General features: G+C 36.9%; 1 protein-coding gene across 3 annotated transcripts in view; it reads right to left on the bottom strand.

Annotated features, from left to right (window-relative positions):
- The window catches only part of Samd3 (sterile alpha motif domain containing 3), a 55,139-nt gene that overhangs the window by 9,200 nt on the left and 20,390 nt on the right, over positions 1-25,549 (bottom strand). Inside the window, exons 4-8 of one of the 3 annotated variants that reach the window (XR_012448288.1) lie at positions 17,939-18,124; positions 17,637-17,721; positions 14,978-15,145; positions 6,654-6,827; positions 3,755-6,551 (exon numbers count right to left, since the gene is read on the bottom strand). Coding sequence is in view for 2 of the 3 variants with exons in the window: in XM_074074946.1 (XP_073931047.1) it covers positions 6,822-6,827; positions 14,978-15,145; positions 17,637-17,721; positions 17,939-18,124 (445 nt within the window). In the remaining variant the exon portion in view is untranslated. Of the gene's footprint in view, positions 1-3,754; positions 6,828-14,977; positions 15,146-17,636; positions 17,722-17,938; positions 18,125-25,549 lie in introns of those variants that run through there. The other 2 variants (XM_074074946.1, XM_020184329.2) reach the window with 2 other exon arrangements.

Below are 25,549 nucleotides of genomic sequence, written 5' to 3'. Positions count from 1 at the left end.
TGAATTGGTTAACCAAGGAAGGGCTTTTAATGGAAGCAGATTAGACCGTTACCTACAATGGAATTATCTATGCTCTTGACAGACCTAAAAGAGTTCCTAAAATTCCTACTTACCCATTTGGAAGGAAATTTAGGGTTACCCAGAAGGTTCACACCTAACAAAAATGCTATTTAGATTTTAGAAGACAAAATGTCAAGAATAGATAAAACTTTTTAAAGCTCAGGTTTTACTATTGTTATTCTTTCCTTTTTTTTTTTTTTTGTTTTTAAATGTCTTTTTATACAGTGGAGCCAGTCGTATAGTCCAAAATTAAGAGAATAACAGTAGATTTTTTGTGTATGTCGGATTCTAAATCTTCAAATTATCCATTGTGTTCACCATAGGTTAGGTATACTGGATGGGATGGGAGCAGCCAAGAAATACTTCACATACTCTTGTTGAAAAATCTAAGACAATCAGCTTTAAGGAAAAAGAAAATCCTTCAAAAAAAGTAGTTGAGAAGAACTCAGCTGAACTGCACTTGAATGAAAGCCAACTATCTAGTTGACTGGAATGTGAATAAATGTCACCTATAAATGATTAAAAGATGGTAAGGAGTCTAAAATGCTCCTACCTCAAAGCTTTTAGAAGCACATTAGAAAAGCTTTGAGCAGACACACTTTCTGTCAGTGCAGGGTGACTAGAAGGCATAGATCAAGTGAATGAATTCCTAGGAAAATATAATTTATCAAAGCAGATTAAAATGAAATCCCTACAATTTTACAACAAATTAATTAGAAGATAAAACTCTTCCCACAAAGAAAAAGCAAGAACTGAGGGTTTTGAAAATAAATTTGCTTACTTTTCAAAACTGGGTGTTCTAAATTTATGCCAGTTCAGTTGAGGGGGAAAAAAAAGTATCTTCACATTCTATGACAACTCTGTGACACTGACCCTTGAATCTGGAAAAACAGTGTAAAAGAAGTACAGGATGCTCTCATTCATGAACAAAGTTTCAAATACTAGGAACAGGAAAACCTCACTTGGATTTTTAGCCCTGAAGTTCACTGTTCGTTTGACATCAGTGAAGGAATTGTATTAAACTAAAAAGAAATGTAATTGGCCCTTATATTTCATATACTAGCATATGGAAATCTTAGTTTTGGAGCCACTATTATAGAAAAGTTAGGAGCAGAAAAAAAGTAGGTTTTTTTTTTTTTGAGTCACATCCCCAAACTAAAAAGTAGATATTGAGAAATGTGCTGTAGTAACAGCTCTATGATTCACTTGCATTATCTAAATGTGTGAATATCACATATTGCATTAACCAATTTGACATGTCAAACATGATCATTTCAAGTAATGCAGAAAAAGCACCTTGTACATCCCTTTATTCAATATCCTTTTATGTCTATGATTAAATAAACAAGAAAAAACTTGTCAAAATAAAATGAGAACTTTCAAAAATTTATGAAGTTAGCTACTAAAAATGTAGAGCTAACGTCACTTTTAATGGTGAATTTTAAAAGGTTTCTCTTTAAAATAAGAGATAAGAGGCTCTGTTGTTCTCTCATCCAGCCATCTGCTATAGGCCTCACAAGGGTAGTAAGATAAGAAAAAGTAATACAAGAAACAAAAATTGGAAAGATAGAAACAAAATTGTCATTATTCGTAAGTCATGTGATTGTTTACAAGGAAACGCAAATGGATGCACACTTTATTATAACTGAGAGTTTTTCATAACCACTGAATAAAAAAAGCCAATATATAGATATATGCTAAGAAACAGAAAATGTAATTTTTTTTTTTTTTGAGACAGTGTCTTGCTATGTAGCCCAGCTTGGCCTCAAAATCATGATCCTCCTGCCTCAGACCCTCCAGTACTGGGATTATAGGCATGGGTCACCACTCCTGGTAAGAAAATGTAATTTTTTATATTTGGCAAAAAACACCTTTAATGTACCTGGAAATAAACTAGCAAATGATATGTAAGACCTTAATGAAGAAAGCTCTAAAGTCTCTGGGAAACATTACTGAGATCTAAATAAATGGATAGGCATACCATGACCACGGTTAGAAAAACTCAGTATTATAAGGAAGTCATACTTCTCCAAATGGAGCTATAAATTCAACAATATTTGTATCAAAATCCAACTATCAAAATCCAAAATTTTTTTAACAACTTGACAAACTGATTCCAAAACGTATATGAAAAAATTAAAGTTCAAGAGTAACCAAGATACTTCTTAAAAGAATAATAAGGTAGGAATGGGAAAGTTTCAAGACATTTTACAGCTATGGAGTAAAGAAAGCTGGTGTTCATGCAGGGATAGATAAGTAGAGCTTGAAGACACAGTCATGGAAACAAAAGAGATAGCATTGGAGGTCCCCAGGGAAGAGAAAGACTGTTTATAAACAGCACATGAAATTGTTTTATCCATAAAGGGGGAAATCCTACATGGTTTAGGAACTTCAATACCAAAGGCAAAACTTTAAGATATTTTAAAGAAAATTTAAGAATATTTCTTATCACTTCAATGCAGGAAAAATTCCCTAAAAGCACTAATCCTAAGAGAAACGATTGAAAAATCTAAGTACATGAAGATGACAAACTTATCTTTGTCAAAGGACATCAAAAAGAAATTTAAAAGGCAAGGCACAATGTAAGATAAGATATTTACAGTAGAAATAATTGGTAAAGCAGTAGAATACAGAATATAGAAAGGGTTCTTGCAAATAAGAAAAAGGCCCATCGAAAAATAGGCAAAAGACATGAACAGACCTTTTACAGTGGAGGAAATGCAAACATTTTATAAATATAGGAAAAGATGATCAACTCATAAATAATTTTAATGAAAAGCAGAACCTAATAAAATACCAGTTTATTCTGAATCTGATAAATGCTGCTCAGGGGACTCAAGTGGCTACAATCATCTAAGGAAACAATTTAGCCCTGTCTTACAAAGATGAATATTTGCATATCCCATGAGCCAGCAGTTTTACTCCTATGCATAAATCCTTGAAAACAAAGCTTTCACATATGTGCCAAGGCACACATCCAAGAATGATAACAGCAGCGTGGTTTATAACAGCCCAAACTGGAAACAAATCAAATGTTGGTTGACAGGAGAATAGCCAGATAAACTGTGGTTCCCTGTCACAATAGATTATTAAGCCAATGGGAAAATGAATAAACTACACAGTTGAATTTAACAGCCTGGATGAATCCCGAAGGCATTACATTGAGTGAAAAAAAGGAAATCATCGAAGATAATATGTACTTTTCATATCCATTTGTAACCTCAAAAATAAGCTACACAGTACTGTAGATTCCTTAAGAATTCACACACAGGTAACAAAATCAGTTGAAAATTCAGAGGAGAGGGTACCTCTGGAGGTCAGTGATGTTGGAAAGGGGGGTGGGGAGGGGATGGGAACCCAGGCTGACACAATGGTATCAGCAGTGATCTAATTCTAGTGCTGAGTATTGAGCTCCCAGTTCATTTTGTCTAATAAATAACATGGGTGCCATAAATAATTACACATTCTTCTGTATATCTCGAATGCATATAATAATTTTAAAAATCAAAACAAAATATCCTATTCGTTAAAAAAAGAAAAAAATAATAAATTTTAATTATATAAACAGCTTTCCACTACTGAAATATAATGGAAAATCTATAATTGCTGAAACTGACATTTATAGAATACTCTATACATAGTTTACTGCCTCCCCCTAAACCCTACCCAACCATGAAACTAAAGTTTCTTGGAAGCTGCTACCTGTCCTGACTGTAGGACTACCAGGGTTCATGGGATACATTACAGATTGAAGAGCCCTTCCTTATTAGAAAGCTGTATCAGATTTTAAAATTCTCAAAATTCTCTCCCTTTTAGGGATTTATATATTGTCAGATGTACTAATAATGATTTATGTGCTGTCAGAGCTGTTCCTCGCTTTATTAATGAGCACATGGCAATCCTCAAAGGGGAAGCAATGTTACCACCACAGAGATGGCAGGTGTGGGGGTTCCAGTTACTGCAGCCTCCACTTCTGTAAGAAGAAAGATGATTTCCTTCTGATATATGTTGAAATGAAGGAACTAGTGGATTAGCAGTGCCTGAATCTCGCAGAACTGCAGCTGCAACAGTCTGTTCTGAGGTGCCTGTCACAAGAGCGATGCGGGACATGCTGAAGAAGGAAAAAAGGGTAAAGAGATGAAGCAGGGAGGAGATCACTCCTGGCTACGGAATACCTGGAAGGAAAATGTAGGAGTCATCTGTGGGTTTTGTGACCTCAAGGCATCAACTAACCGTTCTTTACCATACCGATAAACATGCAGTGGTCTCTACTTCAACACCATAGTAATCTACCACTCCTAGATGGTTGGAATAGCAGAGCTCAGCTCTAACCAATTTTGAGTCAAAATTGACAGAACAGAAATAAGGAGACTAATATTTCTAAATTTATTTTGACAGAAAATTAGGGTTGGTTTTGAAGTAGTAAGACACAGCATGATTAAAAATGTAGTTATACCTTTTTTTCTCCCAGAAATGAATAAACTCAGTTTGATTTTTATTAAACATAATTTTGCAGAACACCCCACAATCTGAATAAATTTGCAAAGAAAGTATCTCGTTATGAAGATTTAATAAATCTTATATAACTACACTATCAAAAAGTCAGGCATGACTGGTGGCTGTAATTGACTATAACCCCACTCTGGAGGTAAAGGCAGGAGGATAGTGAGTTCCAAGCCGGCCTGAGCTACATAGCAAGACCATAACTCAATAAAACCGGAAAGCAAAAAGAAAGGCTCTGTGTAAGTAAAGGTCCTGAACCTAAGATTTGAAGACTAAAGCTTCTGACCACTATCAGCAAAAAACGGTCATGCCCCTTGCTAACTATGGTGTTCTGTACAGTGTTGTCTCACTTATTCTCTCATTCTTCCAAGGCTGTGTGTATCTGAACCATCCAGTATGGCAGCCACTAGCCACTGTGTCTTCTGATCAATTTAAATGTGGCTAGACCAATTGAAGATGTGTGCTGGAAATACTGGATATCAAATGTTTAATATCCAAAAGGGGAATAATAATTAATTTTTGTAATGATTACATGTTGAAATGATAAAATTATGGGTATATTGGGTTAAGTAAAACATACTATTAATGTTAATTCCATTTGCTTCTTTTCACTTTTTTTAATGAGACCACAAGGATATTAAAAATTGCATGTGTTTTGTATTACACTTCTATTGAACAATGCAGTGTTGGATGCTAGGGCTTTCTTCATATCAAATTCCAGTCATCTCTGTTTTCAATCTTACTGTCATCAAGTAGACTTTGGAAATGATGTTTGCCCCAAGGAACTCGAACATTCTCTTAGTTTAACATGCAGGCACGTGTCTCGTCAATCAGCAGGCAGAGTCTGCTCCTTGCAATCTTGCTCCATGTTTCCAAGTGCACAGCTGACTTGTAAAACTCTGCAGTATTAGTAAATTTGCCACCTGCTGATGGTAGTAATTTAATTCTATCCAGAACACAATTAATCGTCACCATTTTTCTTGATTTTTGCTGTCCTGTTCAGTTTTGAACCATGAGAGAAACATCTGTGGAAAAGGCTATAAAAATAATTAGAATTTGTGCAATAAATCATTACATGTCAGTTGCCAAAAGCAAAATCCAAAGGAACTTAGTAAATATCCTTACCATTTGACCATGTAGGCAGGTTTTGCAAAACTATCAATTCCATCTTATTTCTAAGCCAAAGAAAGTAACACAAAACACTATGTCTACTTCTACTGAATAAACAGGAAAGTACAATATTTTAAAGAGAGAAATGAATAATAATTTACCATTCATAATTTAATACCTGCCTGTTAATTAATTTATTTAGCAAATGTTTAGAAAGCTTTAAGATTTTTAAAAAATATATTAAATCCCTGCATCACTCTCCAGCACATCAGGAAGGTTAAAAAAAGAGGCAAAAATTAACCTCTCTAAAAACTGCCACAGTGTTTCAGCATGTGTTTGATAGGAAATTTCCTTCAGAATGGCACAAAATGTTTATTTTATGTCTTCCATGTTTCTGACTCTGAGATGTGTCCTTAAAATTAAGGTCAATCTATTTCTAGATTGAAAGCCTGGAAGGAATCTCCAAATGTATTAGTAAGAAAAATGAAAACTGCTTGTTTTTACATAAGCAAGATGATTTTTCCACATGACACTATTTCTCACAAACCTCCCAGCCTGGCAATAGTGTTGAGGACGCAGACTGTGAGACCCCCGCGGGAGCCGGGCGGGCCAGCCAACACCTCAGAAATGCCTCCTTCAGTTAATGAAGCTGGCACATGAGACAGAAGAGTCCCAGAGAAGCATCCAAAGCCTGATAAACTGCTCAGAGTTCCTGACACTATTCAGGCTGGGCAAGACCATGCTGCGGTACCTCTCAATCCCCAGACCTTGTGACAACGAAAGTTCATCATGCATGTGACATGTCCACCTTGGGGTCCTGTTCCTCGTCTCCTTGCCCTAGAACATGACTCCATCATCTGCAGTGCTCTTTGTTATCTCTGAAAGGGGAGAGAAGCAATGGGGACTTGTGGAATGGATATTCAATGTGCGTGTCACTCCTGCTCATGTTTCATTGCTCAAAGCCAGTCATGTGGCCTCACCTAACTTCAAAGGAGTAGAGAATTACAATTCCGTTGCTTTTCAGGAGCAAAAACACTGGTTAAGCTGGTTATAACTGCATCATCCACATTCTTCTACTTCAGGGTTTCTTGTGCTGAGAGACTGTATCTTGCCTTATAGCTTTAGCCAGTTTAAGACAGAGTTACCTGTTAGTTCTAGATAAAGACATATTAATTGAGACACTAGAACACCAAATTCCCAAACTAAAAAACAGGTTCCTACATGAATTTTTTAAAATTTCAAATACAAAGAGGCATTTGACCCTTACCAGAACTGCCTGCTCACTCCTAGAGGTATAAGTCTGCTTTGCTAATAATCACTCTTTGCTATTTTCCCACTCTTTGTGATTCTTTTGCTGTGCCTAAGGCAGCCTCCTAATCTTAGATGTTGCATTCGAAGAACTGATGAACATCTGTTAACATTTGGTGCCATGACTCAGATCCACTAACAGAGTGTCCTTGTCCTCAGACAATACTAACAACTTCTCCCTGACACCTTTTCTCTCCTGGATATAGTGGTCACTTGATTTTGTGATAACTGTAGTTCAGTTGGTCCAGCAATGGAAATACCATAGTCTTAGAGCTATCTCCACCCAAACCTAATCATCTTCCCTGAATCCTGACAGAAAGCAAGACACTTGACCCTGAATATCCCCCATCTTCATCCCCCATCACCCAGCTCAGTGTCATCAGGGTGTTACTGTCCATACCCCAGAAAGAATACTACATCCTGAGCTCCTGAGGGGGGAATGCTAGCATAGGAGTTAGGTAGACAAGAACAGGAATGAGGAAATGTCCTGGACTACACATTCAATTCTAAAAACCCAGATGGCCCACACCCTGGGCCAACGATTAAGAAAGTGGCCCTGTATCCTCCTTTTGAAGCACACTTCCCAAATCTGGGCATGTGCCTTGAAGGTGTAACGTATGACCTTCCACTGGCAGTGCTAAACCAGGAAGAGCAAAGAAGATGCAATGCACAGGGCCTGTCTTCACCTCCTCAAAAGCACAAGCAAATGATTGCGCACAACCAGGCAGCTACTGTGCATCCCCATTGGGGGGTGGTGGCAACTAAAGGGAGTCCGCAGGCTGAAATGAAAGAACATTAGACAATAATTAAAATCCATATGAAAAAAAATAAAGAGCACAGAACAGGTCATCACCTAGGTAAGAATAAGAGAGAGGGTAAATGGATTTTCTGTTTATAACTCGTCCTTTACCCTCTCCTACTTAAGGATAATTTCAAAGACTACTTTTAAATCTGTGTTGATAAAACATATATAAATATATATAATTTGGGGTACAATAATAGCACAAAAGTCAGGAGGACAGTTGTATAGATGCAAATTTTATATGCTATCATAATTAAGTTGGTATTAATCTAAACTAGATTATTATAATTAGTGGGTCAGTTATCCTCAGGGTGACCACAGGACAATAATTCAAAAACATAGTAAAAGAAGGAACAAGGGGAATTAACATGGTACATTAAAAAATATCTGCTTAGTACAAAAAAAGGCAGTAATAGAGGACTACAAGAATAGAAATGGCTTTCAGGAAACAAACAGCAAAATAAGCATAAATCTTGCTTTATTAGTAGTTACATTGAGCATCTGGCAACTTGATTTTTTAAAATGATCAAACTACAAGTTGTTTCAAAGAGACAAATAGCTTTTTGTCTTTTTAAAAAATCTTTTTTAAAGGCACAGATAGGTTGAAAGTAAAGATGAAAAAAGACATACCATTACAAGTACTATCCAAAGGCAAGAACGAATGGCTATTCTATCACAGAAAAATCAGCATTAAGAAAAAAATGTTCCTAGGAACAAAGGAAGAAGTCATATAAAGGAAAGCTATAACAATTACCCACTTGCATAACTTACAACAGACCCCTTAAAATCATGAAGAAAAACTGACAGAATTGAAGGAAAACACAGACCATTCCATATTAATAGACAGACTTCCATATTCCACTTTCAAATAATGAATAGAACTACTAGAGAGTTGATAAACAAGGAATGAGAAAACTTGAACTGTTGCTCTTAGAGAAGATGGCATAGATTTTAGGAACTTGGAATTGAAAATAACAAGTGTATCATAAAACAAAGACCTCTTAGCAAGTTCAAAAGTGATTGTGGGCTGTACTACCAGAAGTAATCTACAGATTCAATGTAATCCCCATCAAAATCCAATGTTATTCTTCACAGAAATAGAATTATCAGTTCTAAAATTCATTTGGAAGCACAACAGACCCCGAATGGCTAAAGTAATCCTAAACAAAAGAGCAGTGCTGGAGGTATCATAATATCTGACTTCAAATTGTACTACAGAGTAATGGTAACAAAAAGAGCATGGTCCTGGCACAAAAAGAGACATATAGACCAAAGGAATAGAATAGCAGATCCAGAAATGAGCCCTCACAGTTACAGCCATCTGAGTTTTGACAAAGGCACCAAAAACCTGTGATGAAGAAAACCTACATTGGAAAAAAGATAGTCTGTTCAAAAAATGGTACTGGGAAAATGGACATCCACATGTAGAAGACTTAAACTAGACTCCTGTCTCTCACCCTGCACAAAAATCAATTCCAAATGAACAAAAGATCATAATGTAAGACTAGAAACTTTGAAAGTACTAGAAGGAAACCTTTGAAGATGTAGGTAGAGGTATATGCCTCTCTACCTCTCTCTACAGAGGGAGTTCCCTGACACAGCACATCCTCCACTGGCAACAAAAAAATGTCTCCACACTAAGCCCTAGAAATACTAAGTAGCAAACATAAAATAATACAAGGCAATGTGAAATAACCTAGGAAGAGAGCAACAGATTAATAGAATAGAAAGAATTCACAGGACATACCCAAGCTTATTTGAGAATTTAATGTATAATAAAAGTGAAACCACAAACCAATTACAAAAGGATGGATTGTTTAGTAATCAGTGGTGGGAAACTGGCCCCTTATTATATGCAGCCTTTATTTAATATACAAATATGGACTCAGATGACTTAAAAATCTAAACATGAGCTAGGCGTGGTGATTCACTCCTGTAATCCCAGCACTTTCTAGGCTAAAGTAGGATTGTGGGTTTGAGGCAAACCTGGGCTCCATAACAAGACCCTGTCTCAAAAAAAGATCGAAACATGAAAACTGAAATTATAAATTTAGAAGAAATAGTAGGAGAGTATCTTTGTGACATAAGCATCGGAAAGACCATGTCCTATAGATTAACAAGAAAGACACTAACCATTAAAAAATGGACAATGGATCTAAAGAGGCAGAGTTCTAGAAGAAACACAAAGAGCTAACAAACATGAAGAAATGCTGACTCATTAGTTTTTCAGGAAAATGTAAATCACAAGAATGGCACACTTTCTACCTGTTAGATTTGGCAAAGTATTGAAGGCTGGATAAAGCCAAGAGTTGGCAGGAACACAGAGAGAGGCACCGCTGTGGGAGAGAGACAGCAGTCATTCTGGAAGTGGCTAGTTGACTGAAGCACACGCACACTTGGTGTCCTGTCAGCACACTCACAACTCCAGAACCAGATTTGTGTAACGGTGTTCTCCATGGTGCAATTTGTGTAACGGTGTTCTTCATGGTGCAGTTTGTCGTGGGGAGGAACAGAACTTGAAGCAAGGAGAACTCTAATGGTTTCAATCAAAGGGCTAGAGATGCACATAGAAGCATGAATAAATCTTAAGGAGCATTAGTAAAACACACGAGACACAGAGTTCCATTTACAGTAAATCAAATACTCAAAGCCCAAAGGGCAGAATACATCCTGGAATACTTGCAAACAACACGATACACATGAAATTCTTTAGAATGGTTGCAAAAGGGCAAAGGGGAGGAGAAAGACAGATGGCAACAGATAGAAGTTAGCCAGGCTCAAAAAGACAAAGGCCACATGTTTTCTCTCATATGTGGAATATAGACCTACTATAAATACAGCTATATTATGAAAAACAGGTCACATACAAGAGGTGGAGGGTAAAAGAAGGAAGTTCAGAAGGTGAATATGGGTTATGTACTCTTTATATAAGAATTAATACAGAATTTTTAAACCTGTTGAAATCACCATAAAAAGGGGACTAAGGTAGAAAGGAGAAAAATAGAGGGAATGAACCAGTTTGGGTTATAATACATACATACATGGAAATGCCACAATGAAACACCCCGTATAGATATCCTGAACAAACAAAAATGTCATCTTTTTTATCTTTTTTTTTTACAAAATTGGAGAATAGGAGGGCAGAACAGGTCCTGTCTGGGGGGTTGGTACCAGTGGGAGGGGGAGGACGTGAGGAAGGGGATAGGAGGGTGAATATGGTGCAAATACTATGTGTACATGTATGTAAGTGGAAAAATGAGACGTGATGAAACTATTCCCAAATGGGGAGTAGGGGGGATAAAGGAGAATGATGGAGTGAATTCAACTGTGATATATTGTAAGCACTTTCTTAAATGTCACAATGTATCCCCAGTACAACAGTAATAAATTTATAAAAAGGAATAAATGAAACAAGAGAGGGGCAACGATAATAAGCCATGAAGTGAGGAGCTTGATTCAATGAACTTTAATTAACATCTGAGGTTTTTTCATGAAATTTGCTACAGCATGATATTGTATGCTGCCACATGGTTCCATGCGACGCCTATGAGATTTAAAACCAGTGTTTTCATCACTTAAGCAAGATAATGCCAGCAACTTACAAAATTACTGAAATTAAATCTACTAATTTGCAAATCTAATTATACCTTTTTTTATAAATACTTAATGAAGTGTATAGTAAAAGACAATTAAGAAAAGGAAACATTTATCAACTCATGCATGGGCTCAATTATTTGGGCCAAATTATTTGGACCTATTTGCTCACTTGTGGTGTATTATCATTGCTAGGCCTTTGTCTCGTTCTCATTTATTCCTTTTTCACATTAAAAGACAGATGTATAAGAAGTGGATGGCACAGCTGCTGTGTTGAGTGCAGGATCAAATAAGCAGCTCAAGGCGGGGGCTTGATGTTGCAAAGGCTTTCTAAACTTTGAAAAAGCCAGCATTTGCAGGATTGGATCAGAGAAAAATTTAGGATTTGGGCAGGGGTACCCACCCAAACAACAAGTGCATATCTTGTTGGGTTATCTGTTGAAGAAATCCACTTTCCTTCCTTGAGACATCTACCTTCAATTCTTCCATCCTACCACCAAGAGAAAAGGAAGAGCCAAAACAAGACCAAGCAAAACAAATAAATTTCTTCCCCTCCAATCTCCCATCCCAAGATCTTCCTTCACTTAGCCAATCTGTCCTCCTGCCTTTGAATGCACTAACAGCCTCCTGCTTCAAAGCCATATCATCATTCTCCACCTCTGCAGTGCATGAAGTAATTTTTTTACACAATGGAAACATTGTTCCCAGTCAAGGAATTTCAAGAGCTGTGAGAGCTATTTAAGGGTATCTTAATCCAAATATCTTTGATTTTCAGAAATCTCAAAGAAATTAAAAAGGAGCTGTGGGAAGAAGGTCAAATGGAGATGGAAAGCAACTCAGGCCACCAATCTGAAGGATAAAATTGCAACGTGTGGGAGGTCCCCGATCCTCACTCTTCGAGATGGTTATTGCATCCACTTCATCGCCATGGAAGATACCAAATAAGTAAACAGGTTATTTCTGTAATGTTCTAGTAAAAAAATTTTCTCCGTTCTTTAAAAGCTTTTAAGAGCCAAAAAATTTTCTCCGTCCTTTAACATGAGTTCATAAACAGGGAGGCCACAGACTTTAAAGAATCAGCAATTTGATAGTCTATTTGTAAAGGGAAGGAAAACAAATCCTTCCAATTAGATTTGTCTTGAAAAATGTCTCTTTTCAGTTGTGAACAATGACCAATCTTTTGTTTAGTCTGGTTGGCAGGAAGGTAAAAACTAAAGTCTAGCTGGGCACAGCAGCTAATACCTGAAATCCCAGCTGCTGGAAAGATAAGATTGGGAGGATTGTGGTTTTAGGCCAGCCTCAGCTAAAAGTTAATGATATTCCATCTCAATAAAACAAGCCAGATGTGGTGTTGTACTTCTGTAATCCCAGCTAGCTACACAGGAGGCATAGGTAGGAGGATTGTGGTTTAAGGTTGTCCCTGGGCAAAAATGTGATACCCTATCTGAAAAATAACTAAAGTAGAAAAAAAAAAAAAAAAGGCTGGGGATGTGCCTCAAGTAGTAGAGGACTTGCCTGGCAAGTGCAAGGTCTTGAGTTCAAACCCAAGTAGCAAAGTAACACCTCCCCACAATACGTTCAGTTCCATGTTCTCTTTTGAGGCAAAGGCCCCTGTATGGCCCTTTGCAGGATCCATCCTAGGATTAAGGCACATCTGAGAGACAAGCCATGAAGACTACAGCTCTTACGAGAGCCAAAATGTTTTGAGAAGGAACGAAGAGTGTACAAACTGGCTCAAAGATGCAGCCTCAACAAAAGAGAAAAGTCTCAGCTTCGACTGTCCCTCGGGGGTGACCTCTGGTCCCATGGACTTAACCCCTGAGTTTCAGTGCTGGGGTCAGTGCTGATAGTCCAGCTTTACCACTCCTGGGCTCCAATGAGTTTTGGTGGCACATGCATTGCAGGAAAAGAGGGAAAATAGAATTGTAAAATTTTAAGGCACTTATAAAAGAACTTCATTTTTAGTATACTGAAAATCAGGGTTTTTTTTTTTTTTGAGAAAAGCAATTTACACATAATTTAATAATATACCTTTCCAAAGTGACTTTTTAAGAATATAAAAGATATTTTAAAACAAATATACTTCTGTCACATGATTTTAATTTATTTCTTTGCTTTCTTTCAGATTTGATGAGTCAGTGTCTTGCTATGTAGCTCAGGCTAGCCTGAAACTTGGAATCTTCCTGCCTCAACCTCCTGAGTGCTGGGATTTTAGGTGTGCACCACCACTCCCAGCATGATTGTAGTTTCTAAAAAGTTGCATCACTAAATTTGGGATACCTTTTAGTAGTCTTGTCTTTTTTTTTTGTCAAAGAACAAATATAGAATTACATTATCTTAAATGACCTTGTGTTTCAAAGTCTCATTGGAAATTGTAAAGCGATATTTAAAGTATATACCTTTATCCAGAATTCTGCATTATGCATGATGTTGGAACGAATGCTTTACAAAACATGTTAAAATATGCCTACCCCCTAATAAAACTGAGGTGATCAAATACTTTGCTCTATTAATACCAAATAAATATAATAGAAGAAAAATAAAATCAAATATTTACATCATGTGTACTCACTAGTAAAATATGTTTATGGCAAAGAGTTGGAGTTATATTCATGTGGATTAAGGTGGAAAATAGAATTGGGACAGAAGAGTTATAGCTTCTACACTTTGTAGTTTGGACATGTTTCCTAAGGAGGTCAACCTACATAATTAGCAACAGAAATTTGTTTCTGGGGCTATGTTGAGTTCTGAGGTAGGATCCTTACAGAATCTCTGACAACTAAGACCTGATGGCCTCCCCATGGTGTAGGAAGAATCACCAGGCTTTGCTTGGCCCTCAGCCTAAAGCTCCTCACAGCCATAGCCAGCTTGGGATGGAAAGACATCTGCATCAGTGGGTGGGAGAAGCCAGTACGGAGCTCTCTATCCACACATAAGGACTGCTGCCTGTTTGAAGCCCTGAGACTGGAGGCCACGTAAGCACTGTAATATGTGCATTTAAAAAGCTCTGGGCTGGCAGTATAGCTCATCATGAAAGAGCTTGCCTAGCACTTGCAAGACCCTGAGTTCTACCGCCAGCAGTGGGAAAGAAGGAAGGAAGGGAGGAAGGGAGGAAGGGAGGAAGGGAGGAATGGAGGGAGGGAGGAAGGGAGGGAGGAAGGGAGGGAGGGAGGAAGGGAGGGAGGGAGGAAGGGAGGGAGGGAGGAAGGGAGGGAGGGAGGAAGGGAGGGAGGAAGGAAAGCTGACTCTGTAGCAGTACATCAAGAACTCAAAAAAAAAAAAAAAAGAACATAGGTTCACTATGGAATGAAAGGAAGGGAAATAATTCAAGGACCCAGAACTTAAGGATTTTCCAGGTTCTTTGAAGGCTGTGAAAAAACGACCCTGAGCTGTTCAATGACATTCTTGTCTCAAACTGTTTATGGAAGCTGTCTTTTGGAAACATCACCCACATTATTTGCCATGCAAACCATTGCTTTTACTGGTTCCTGACCACACCTCAGAATTTAAGCTATCTTATTTTGTTTTTAATAATTTTAAGTGCTATTTTTATTAACCCTTAGTCGATCCGTCAAAGTTGTTGGAACATTTAAGACTTACTTTTATCTGGAGAATTTTAACTTCATCAAGTCTATTATCAACAGGAGGTTTCCTTGTCTGGCCTCTTCGGTGTCCAAATTTGCACTTATTTCTCATAACTTGTTCATCATCTTCTATGGGTCTTCGAACATATTTAAAGCGATCTTTGAGGGCTCGTTTCCATAAAAACTACATAAAACAGAAACAGTCCAATTAATCTTTAAGGAGATTAAAACAATGCTATATAAACAAGAAAATCTTCACTTGTCTATTATCCTTGGGCTTGAAATTATTTTCATATCACAGTTACAGAAGTAATAAATCTGCTTATCCTTACAACAATCTTGTGACATTGTGGATTATACAAATTATAATCCTAAATTATAGCTAAGGAAAAGGAGTCAGAGCAATGAACTCTATTTCCTCATGAGCAAATGGGAATGCCACTGAGATAGCTTTAGTCAAGGGTTTGGCATCTAGTAGTCACCATTACTGGTTTCATAGTACAAGTCCTGATCGGAGTTATTTCCTGCCCTTCAGTGGCCTAAATTGGGAAGGCCCAGGCTCTAGAACTAATTCTAGTGACTCTCAACAAGTAACCCCTTTAGCCTTAGTTTCCTTCAACTATCAAATGGAATAATACAATCTGTCTTATCAACTGCACTGGGTTTTGAAGAGTCAAATGAAGGAAGATATTTATTTATAAGCTCAAGTGCTGTTCATAAAGCTGGCAAGGAATGCTGCAGGTGAAAGCTGGATTTGGCTTCCATGCTGATTAAGCTCCTGGGAACGTGTGACTCAGAAATGCTTCATCACCTCCCACAGGCCCGTGGACTTTGTCATTGCTGTTTTACAACAGCACAGAAATAATAGATGGCTTACATTTGTCCTAGCCTTGAAACATGAACTCTTACAAATGCATTTGTTTCTTGTGTTTCCTATAGCCCTGAAGGGCCTCTAGCCCTCCTGAGCCTTGTGGGAGCTGTTATGGCTATCATCAACTAGGACACTACTAAATTACCAGCTGCTTCTGCCTTGCCCCTCCCACCTCTCTTTATTAACTGTTAGGAACAATAACAGCAAAAAGGACCAACCAAATACAATCTTCTGCATGAATATTCAATCGATGAGGGTTTACTAAGCACTTGCTGTATGCCTGGTACTGTGAATTACTCATGCATTTGCCTTAGGTATACAAACTTATTAGAACATATTTGTTTTATAGAATAATCATCCTCTTCCCCATACTTTTCCAGCTAAAGAAGATATTCATGAAAAACCTATCACATCTAGCTCTCCTAATCACTATGAAATTTTTTTTCTTTAAAGTAGCCCTGATATTATGGCCTCCTGTACACATGAAGCAATCCATGGTATCATGAGCAGATCTTTGCCCACTGTTTTAAACCCAAATCATTAACCCATAGTAATCATGAAGAAACATTCAGACAAATGAAGAGTGTGGACAATCTTATATGATAACTGGGCTAGACTTGACCAAAAAGTAAATATCAGGAAAAACAAAACAGGGCAAAGAGACTGTGCCAGACAGAAACTGAAGAGACATAATAACCAAATGCAATGCATAATCCATGATTAGGATTTATAGGAAGAAAGGAAGGGAGGAAAGAAGGAAGGAAGGAAGGAAGGAAGGAAGGAAGGAAGGAAGGAAGGAAGGAAGGGGACTTCAATGATTTTACATTCACAAATACTGGCACTCATTTTTTTTGTTTAAATTGGAACTAAGTGCAGCAAAAATACATTTTCAGAAAGATACTTGAGGTGGTAAGATATAAGAAGACAGCTATCTTATTTAATCATACCAATGTGTATGCAGATGGAAAATAGAGATATAGGGAATAATAGTATATCTTTATGTACTCATAGTTTCCCACAATTGTTCCTTAAATCATATAGTTCTAATGTTGTGAACACTCAAATTATAACCTTAAGTATTTTAAGTGTATAGCACAATGGTGTTATATACATTCAGTAGTTGTACAGTGAAGAGCTTAGTCTTTTAAACTCAAAAGACAGGAAGGTACCAACAGCTAAGTTTACATTGAGCAGCAGTTCTCAGCCCCGATGTATCCCAGAATCATTTTGGAAACTCTTAAAACTACTAGTGCCAGGGCTCCATCCTCAGATCCATTAAAGCAGAATTTCAGGTATCCTAATGTGCACCCAGAGCTTAGAGCTGCCGGCCAGAACATCTGTAGGATCCACTGTGATCAGGGCAGTAGAGATGGGAGAAGGACCTCAAAGGGTATAATCGGAGGTCAAGAAACCCTTAACAGATGACAGCCAAGATAGAGGAGCATCATGGGCTTTTCCTTCTGTACACTGCATCTCCTAAAAACCCTTCCTGGAGACTAACCATGACACATGGACTCCCAAACTGCTTTAACGAGAATACACAACGGAACAGACAAAGACAAAGGAATACAAGGTAAAAGAGTTATAGAGGGTATCACAAAGAGTCGAGAGAGAAAGAGAGGAGAGAGGAGAGCAGATGGGAAGAGAGGGGAGAGAGAGAATGTAAAGAAAGAAGCAGGGACTGATAATGAAGAGACAGAGACAGACCCAAAGGGAAAACACTCAGCCCAAATGGACAGTGCTAAGCCATTATTTTTAAGATGGACTGAGATTACCAGGATGTTGGGCCCACATGATCACTTACAAAGCCACAGCCGTCCTCATCCAGGAAAGGGTGGGCCTGCAGCAGAGCATGGATCACATCATTGTACTGCTGGGTAGTAGGATACCTGTTTGTCACAAGGAAGATTTATTTCACTTCGAGGAGCCCACATTCAAGATGAGTCTAAATTATGCTCACTTTTTTCCAAGTCTTTCTATATAACCAAATAGATATTCAAATATTGGGCATATTGGACTTCTATCCACTATGTCATCCAAGATCTGAAGGGACTCGATTCCAAATGAATGTACTCCGCTCCAAAAACAGCAGGTCTTAGTACTCACAGCGAGCCTTCCAGGTACTTCGTCATGTCAGCCTGGAGAAACTCAATGACCCTTATCCTCATGCTGTGATCGGGACACTTCTGCTCTGCTAACATGCATTTCACATCATAGGGAAACTCTGGCAAAACGTAGGACTTGGTCCATTGTAATGCTTTATTCCTTGCTAGAACGTGTTTCACGTTTCTTCTGCAAAATAAAAACAAATGAAGAGCAAAATTCTTTTTCAAGTATATATGCAATTCATTAGTTCTTTCCACCTTAAGAATTTATGGCATAAACCACTTTCCTGAGGTCTAAATATATGAAGTCATCAATCCATCCTCCATCCATTTATTTAACTGCAAATGTCTGAAGGCTTATTAGATGTCCCTGTTCTCTTTCCCTTTGCACACAAATATACTAGTATCTTGAAAAAAGTGTCATTATAAAATAGATTTTAGGCTGAGCGCTGGTGGCTCTCTCCTATAATCCTAGCTACTTAGGAGGCAGAGATCGGGAGGATCGGGATTCAAAGACAGCCAGGCAAGTATTTTGCAAGACCCTATCTTGAAAATCCCATCAGGCAAAAAAAAAAAAAAAAAAAGGCTGGTGGAGTGGCTTAAGGTGTAGGCCCCGAGTTCAAACCCCAGTACACCCCCTACACACACACAAAATAGATTTTAGAATAAAGCCTGAAGTTGGAAAAAATGTTAACCGATGTTATCTTAAAAATGTAATACATAATGCAAAGCTCAAAACTGAACAAGATAGCTAACAGAAAACAAGAAATTGCAATTCTGCAAAGCAATAAAACTTACAGTAAATTAGTCTTGGTACCTAAATAAGGAAAATTTTCTAATCTATTTTTCTGCTGTTTATAGTGAAATACAATAAACACCTAATGTAGTTTGTCACTGGCTATTTTAATAAGGTAAGTTTAGTCTCTAAATTAAAAATAGTTATCAGATATGCTGATTCAACTCATTGAAATTTCTAAACAAGTGAAAGAAAACTGTAATATAAGCAGCTTAGCAGCCAAAATGGACTCTGAAGGTTGTTGCACAAAAATTATTAACCACAAATTTACTCAAATTAACTGAACACATTACATGGGTGAATTTTATATCATACAGATTGAACATCAATAAAGTTATTTGTAAAATTAAGCATCAGAATCACTTTAAAACTTTAAACTTGGCTGATGTTGAGTATGTGAAAAGACTCTTAAGTAACATTTACAAGCAACCATTAATCAAAGGCATGTGGTGATGTCTTTCACTAACAGGATTAACTGAGATGCAAGTGAAGGAAGAGTGGCAGGCCAAGTACAAGACAACAGAGGTATTTCCTGAATTACCCTAAGTAGATTAATTTTTTGACATGATGGAGTTCTTAGTAGTTCAAACAAAATTCAAATGAGTTTTCAAAGTCCAAACTTCTTTTAGCATTTTAGGTCATCCTTTAGAAGAATATGAGAGCTATAGTGGAAGACAAGGAATAAAGCAAGCAGGAGAAAGTACTTTCATTTCTCTTTATGATAAGCTCCCTCGCCTTCCCCCCCTTTGGCAGTCACTGTATCAGCAGTGGAAAAATGTCCTGGCTACAATGAGCTCACTGATAATTGAATACTGAATTTAATATAGCAACAGACAATTCTCAGACATATATCTCTCTTCAGCCCAAACTATTTCCCAGCATAGCTCTGTCTCATTATATCCGTTCCTTCAACCAGTACTTATTGGGAATCAGGTATATGCCAGCTACTCTTGTCCAATCCCTATTTTCTTCTGTAATCTATGGTCATGTTTCTTCCACAGACACATTATCTCTTCCTTATCTACTGAGACCAAGGGTTACAAGGGAAAGGCAAGTTTTGTTGGCTGTGTTTTGTGCCTTCCCAGGGTTTTAAGAAGGCAATGTGACTAGGCAGATGTCAAACATAGTTTCAGTATATTTTAGTATGTTTTAGCACCTATCCCCTTTTCCCTGGTGAATTTCAAGTTAGCTACATGTTCCAGGCTACAGGCTTTTGAGGTTTCTTTCATTTACATCACACCACATCAACAGATAATTTCAAAATCCTAATGCTGTAAAATTGGGTTTCATTCAATTTTTTGCCTTTCTGTTGTACATATGTTAACATATATCTTTTCTCCATTGGGGTAGAGACCATAATACATGGAGTTTTTTCTATGAAATACCCAGAATGTAATAGGTACACAAGATCTATTGAAGATGGATACTCCATCATGCTCTAACGAGTAATTAGGCAAGGTTAGAGGTACCAATTTTTCCTTTTCTTTACATTAAGACAATATTGCAGATATTCTGGAAGTGACTATAATCCAAACTATGCTAGCTAGTACAAGTTGAAATGAGAATTACACAAGAAAAGCAACTCATTAGAAATTAAAAATACATTCTAATTTGAAAGCAAGTAACTGCCAGCACAAATATTTCCCACCTGTAAAACTATCTTTGCATTGGAATAAAAAAAAACTTTACTGGGATGTTAAAATTATTCATAAGACTTTAGTAAGCAAGAGTTGGGCAGAGCACCAGCAGAAGTCATCCTAAAATTAAGTGCAAGGACACAAAGGACTCCCTAATTAGGAATACATTAATATTTCTGTTCTTACTTAAGAGTCAAGGCTCACTGATGAAATTACCACCACAAACAACAAATCTCTAATTCAATCGATTTCAATCCTTGGTGCATATAAAATCAACCAGAAAGATTCAAAAGCATGTTATTGCCTAGGACTGATCCCAGTCGAAGTGAATCAGAGTCTACTGTTTATTAAATACTTGGTTCAGATGAGTAATAAAGAAGTTTATATTTGTAATAAAATAAAATATAATAATGTTAAGCCAACAGTTTCACAGTTTGGTGATCTCGTTATTACAGTTAAAATTTTTTACTGAGTTTTGGCAGATGACAACTGTATATATTAATGGATACAAAGTGATACTGTGGTACTATACTACAGTATATGTATGTGTGTATATATATATATATATATATCTCCAATGTGCCATCATTAAATCAAGCTATCACCTCAAATTCTAATCATTTATTTCTCCAGTCTAATTGAGACACTGTACCTTTTGATTATGCAATATTTCTTAAAATGATGACTCATTCTTGTTAAATAGCTTATCATTGACTCTCCAACTTGACTAACTACAATAAGAATAAAAAATCATTCACTTCCTCCACAGACAGTATGGCCCAGTGGGGTTCACATGGGATAAGGAAGATGGTCCTGATAGAACAGGTTCGGTTGAGTACCTGCTTTCTAAGGAAAAATCTGAACAGAAGATTGAGCATTGGTAGGGAGTAGAAGAGACAGACAACTATTTCTTTATATAGTGTGTGTAGTGCTACTTAGCAGAGTTGATGCACAGTGATTTTTGTTGAAAGAATGGAGAGGTAAACTGAAAGGAATAGTTGTCTAAGCAGAGTATGATTTGCTCTGGCAAAACTTTGGACATTTCAGTAGTTCCTTATCACATTCACTACTCCAATAATCTAACTCCCTATTTAAACTCCAAAAATGTCCTCCAGATCACCCTCATCCTGCTATTCCTTAACTTTGTTATTTGAACCTCTTCCCCATCACTTTACTGAGGCTGCTTCCCCACAGGTCAGTGATTTCCTAATTTGCAAGTCAAGGGCCTCTTGACTTTGGCCTTTTCCAAGACTTTCCATACTGCACTTAGCAATGTTAGATCTCATCACAGACTGAATTGGTCAACACTGTGATCTCCGACTTACAGACTCTACACTGTGGAAAAATAAATTTCTCTTATTTAAGCCACCCAGTCTATGATATTTTGCTATGGCTGACTAGAATAGCATTCTAATTTCCTTGTTTCTTTTACTGTACCCCTTTCTCTTAGCAATTGAAGCTTAGTACCTTGACACCTTTTATCTTCATTCCTTACTCTTAGGTGTGAGGAAAATTTCTCTTTTTATCTCTTGTATTTGTCTACTTCTCACTATGGTTCATGCATCTACACTAATCCACGGATTCACCCCATAACTTTAAGAGTCTAAAACAGAGTTCTGCTTCTGGAATAACCTAGTAAGCTCACACTATACTGGTTCTTCCACAAACATTAACCATAAACACTGACAAAATGATTAAAAACTTAACTGAAAACGCTAAAGAGCAGAGAAAGTAAGTAGAGTCTAAACTGAAGATTACACTTGGAAGAGGAAGATATTGGGTGAATTTTCCTTTTTATGGTGTTAGGTCTGAGGGCAGGCCTCAAGTGGTGGGGCTAAAACTCAAATAGAAAATCTGGAGTCTTTCTGGACTACAGAACAAGTGGACAGTGTTTAAAGTAACCACATCTGTGAACAAGGAGAGGAGCATCCCAGAAAAGAAAGTGCTAATGAAGAGAAGCTCTAAATTCTACATACAAACTGTCAGATCTGAATAATCCTGAAATAAGCAAGTGAATAGCCCAATTAAAGGTAAAAGAACTAACTAAACAAATTTAAACTGACACCAATAGACAGAGGGTTTTTGTCTGTTTGTTTGCTTATTAAGTCCAAATAAATTTGTTGCTAACTAAAACATACAACACTTTTTGGATGAATAGAACAGATTCAAATATCTCTATGTTGTAACATTTACAATGTGAAGTACACAATCTAAAATTATATAACAAAAAGGAAAAATGTGACCAATTTTCTAGAGTAAAGATGATTAATAGTGCTTGAAGCTGAGATATCCTGATTTTGGTGTTTTAAAACAGCAGGTTTTAGCAGAGAAATATAAATTACTAAAAGGAATCACAAAGAAGTTTAGAAGATAAAAATACAAAATTTGAAGTTAAAAAATGTACTAGCTGGAATTAGCAGCAGAATGTAGCAAAAAAAAAAAAAGGAGTGGGTTTTGAAAATGGATCAGAAGAAACAACTTAAAATGCAAAATAAGTTGAAAAAAAGATTTTAGGTTCTAGGCCCTAATTTCTGGTCTGATTGAATAATGGTGGTATGTTTTGTCAACTCAGAGCTGACTATTGAGAGGTATGACTGGTTACAACACTCAGACGTCATCCTTCTCTCATTAGAGAATACTTCAAAACCTATATCAAACAAACTGGAAAATCTACAAAGAATGGATAGTTTTCTAGACGAATTTGACCAACCAAAATTAAACTGAGAAGATATAAACCACTTACATAGATCGGTAACAGGCAGTGAAATTGAAGCAGTAATGAGTCTCCCAACAAAGAAAGCCCAAGACCCAGTGGATTCCTTGCTGATTTCACCAGACCTTTAAAGAAGAACTAATACCAACGCTCCTCAAACTTTTCCATGAAATGAAAGGTGAAGGAACACTATCTAACCCATTCAATGAAGCAAGTATTACACTCATTTCAAAATCAGACAAGGACACAACAAAAAAAGAAAATTGTAAACCAATCACTTTAATGAACAGAGATGTAAAATTTTTCAATAAAGTACTAGCAAACCAAATTGAACATCAACAAAAAGATCATACACAGTGATCTTTTTCATTCCAGGGATGCAAAGATGGTTCATTCCAGGGATGCAGAGAGTTCAACATATAAGAATCAGTAAATGTAATACAGCACATTAATAGAAGGAAGGACAAAAAGCATCTTTACAAGAAAAATTATAAATCACTAAAGAAAGAAATTGAAGAAGACATCAGAAGATGGAAAGCTCTCCCATGCTCATGTATTATAAGAATTTATACCATGAAAATGGCTATACTACCAAAAGCAATCCCTACCAAAATTCCAATGACATTCCTCACAGAGATTTAAAAAAAAAAAAATCAATCCTGAAGTTCACATGGAAGCACAAAAGACCTCGAATATCCAAGGCAATACTGAGCAAAATGAGCAACACTGGAGATATCACAATACCTGATTTCAGACTACAAAGCCATAGTAATAAAAACAGAATGGTACTGGCACAAAAACAGACACAAAGACCAATGGAACAGAATAGAAGACTCAGACATAAATTCACGCAGCTACAGCCATCTGTGTTTTGACAAAGGAGTCCAAAACATACATTGGAGAAAAGACAGCCTCTTCAATAAATGGTGTTGGGAAAACTGGATATCTGCGTGTAGAAGAATGAAACTAGATCCCTGTCTTTCACCTTGTACTAGTATCAACTCAAAGTGGATCAAAGATCTTAATGTAAGACCTGAAACTTTGAAACTACCACAGGAAATAGGGAAAACACTGGAAAATATAGCATACGCAATAATTTCCTGAAGAGAACTATAATAGCTCAGCAAGTAAGAGAAAGGATTGACAAATGGGACTAGATGAAATTAAAAAGCTTCCACACAATAAAAGAAGTGGTCTTTAAATTGAAGAGGCTGCCCACAGAAAGGGGAAAATCTTTGCCAGCTATACATCTGACAAGGAAATAATATCCAGAATAGGGGAGCTCAAAAAACTAAACTCCCTAAGAATCAGTGACCCAATGAAGAAATGGGTGAATGAACCAAACAGACATTTTTCAAAGGAAGAAGTACAAATGGCTAATAAGAAATGCTCAACATCCCTGGCCATAAAAGAAATTTAAATCTAACCCATGTTAAGATTTCACTTCATTCCTGTTAGAATGGCTACCATCAAGAACACAAACAACAACAAATGTTGGCAAGGATGCAGGGAAAGAAGAATCCTCATACACTGTGATGGGAACGTAAATTAGTAGAAAACAGTATGAAGGCTTCTCAAAAAACCAAAAACAGACTACCATTCAATCCAGTGATACTATTCTTGGGCATATATCTGAAGGAATTAAGTCAAGAGACAGTAGAGATACTTTCACACCTATGTTTATTGCAGTACTATTCACAATAACAAAGCTATGGAAACAGCCCAGATGTCCTACAACTGATGAATGGATTAGAAAAGTGTGATGTGTGTATATATATATATATATATATATGTATATATACACACAATAGAATATTATTCAATCATATAGAAAAATGAAACTATGTCATTGCAGGTAAATGGACAGAACTGAAGATCATCATGTTAAGCAAAATAAGTCTGGTTCAGAAAGACAAAGGTCCCATGTTTTCTCTCATATGTGGAAGATAGGTCCAAAAGATAAATGTATACACAAATATAAGCATGATTATACATATACAAATCTCTATCTATCTATCTATCTATCCATCTATCTTTAACATGTTTCCAATAGTGGGACTCTTTGAAGAGACTAGTGGGAGGAAGGAGAGGAAAAGAGAAAGACAGAGAGTGAAAAATACTGAAATACACTACATCTGTGAAGGAAGAAGGCATAAAGAAGGGCACTAAAAGTTGTTGAATCAGAGATGGGAGAGAAGGGTAGGGAAGAGTAACACAGGGGATTAAATTGATTAAAGTACAATATATTCACTGGTGAAACACCATGGCAAAACCCCTTTAAACAATGAACATACACTCATACACTTAACCAGTGAAGGACAGGAATGTAAAACAGGTCCTGTCAAGAGGAAGGTATTGAGGGAGGGGAAGAGGAAATGGATGGAGAGAATAAAGGAAGGAGAATATGGTCAATGTACTTTATATATGTGTATGAAAATAGAACATTGAAACCCAATGAAATAATTT

Source organism: Castor canadensis, chromosome 1, assembly GCF_047511655.1.
Source record: "Castor canadensis chromosome 1, mCasCan1.hap1v2, whole genome shotgun sequence".
NCBI lineage: Eukaryota > Metazoa > Chordata > Mammalia > Rodentia > Castoridae > Castor > Castor canadensis.
Note: the sequence above shows the minus strand (reverse complement) of the source record. Positions and strands in the feature narration are given on the sequence as shown.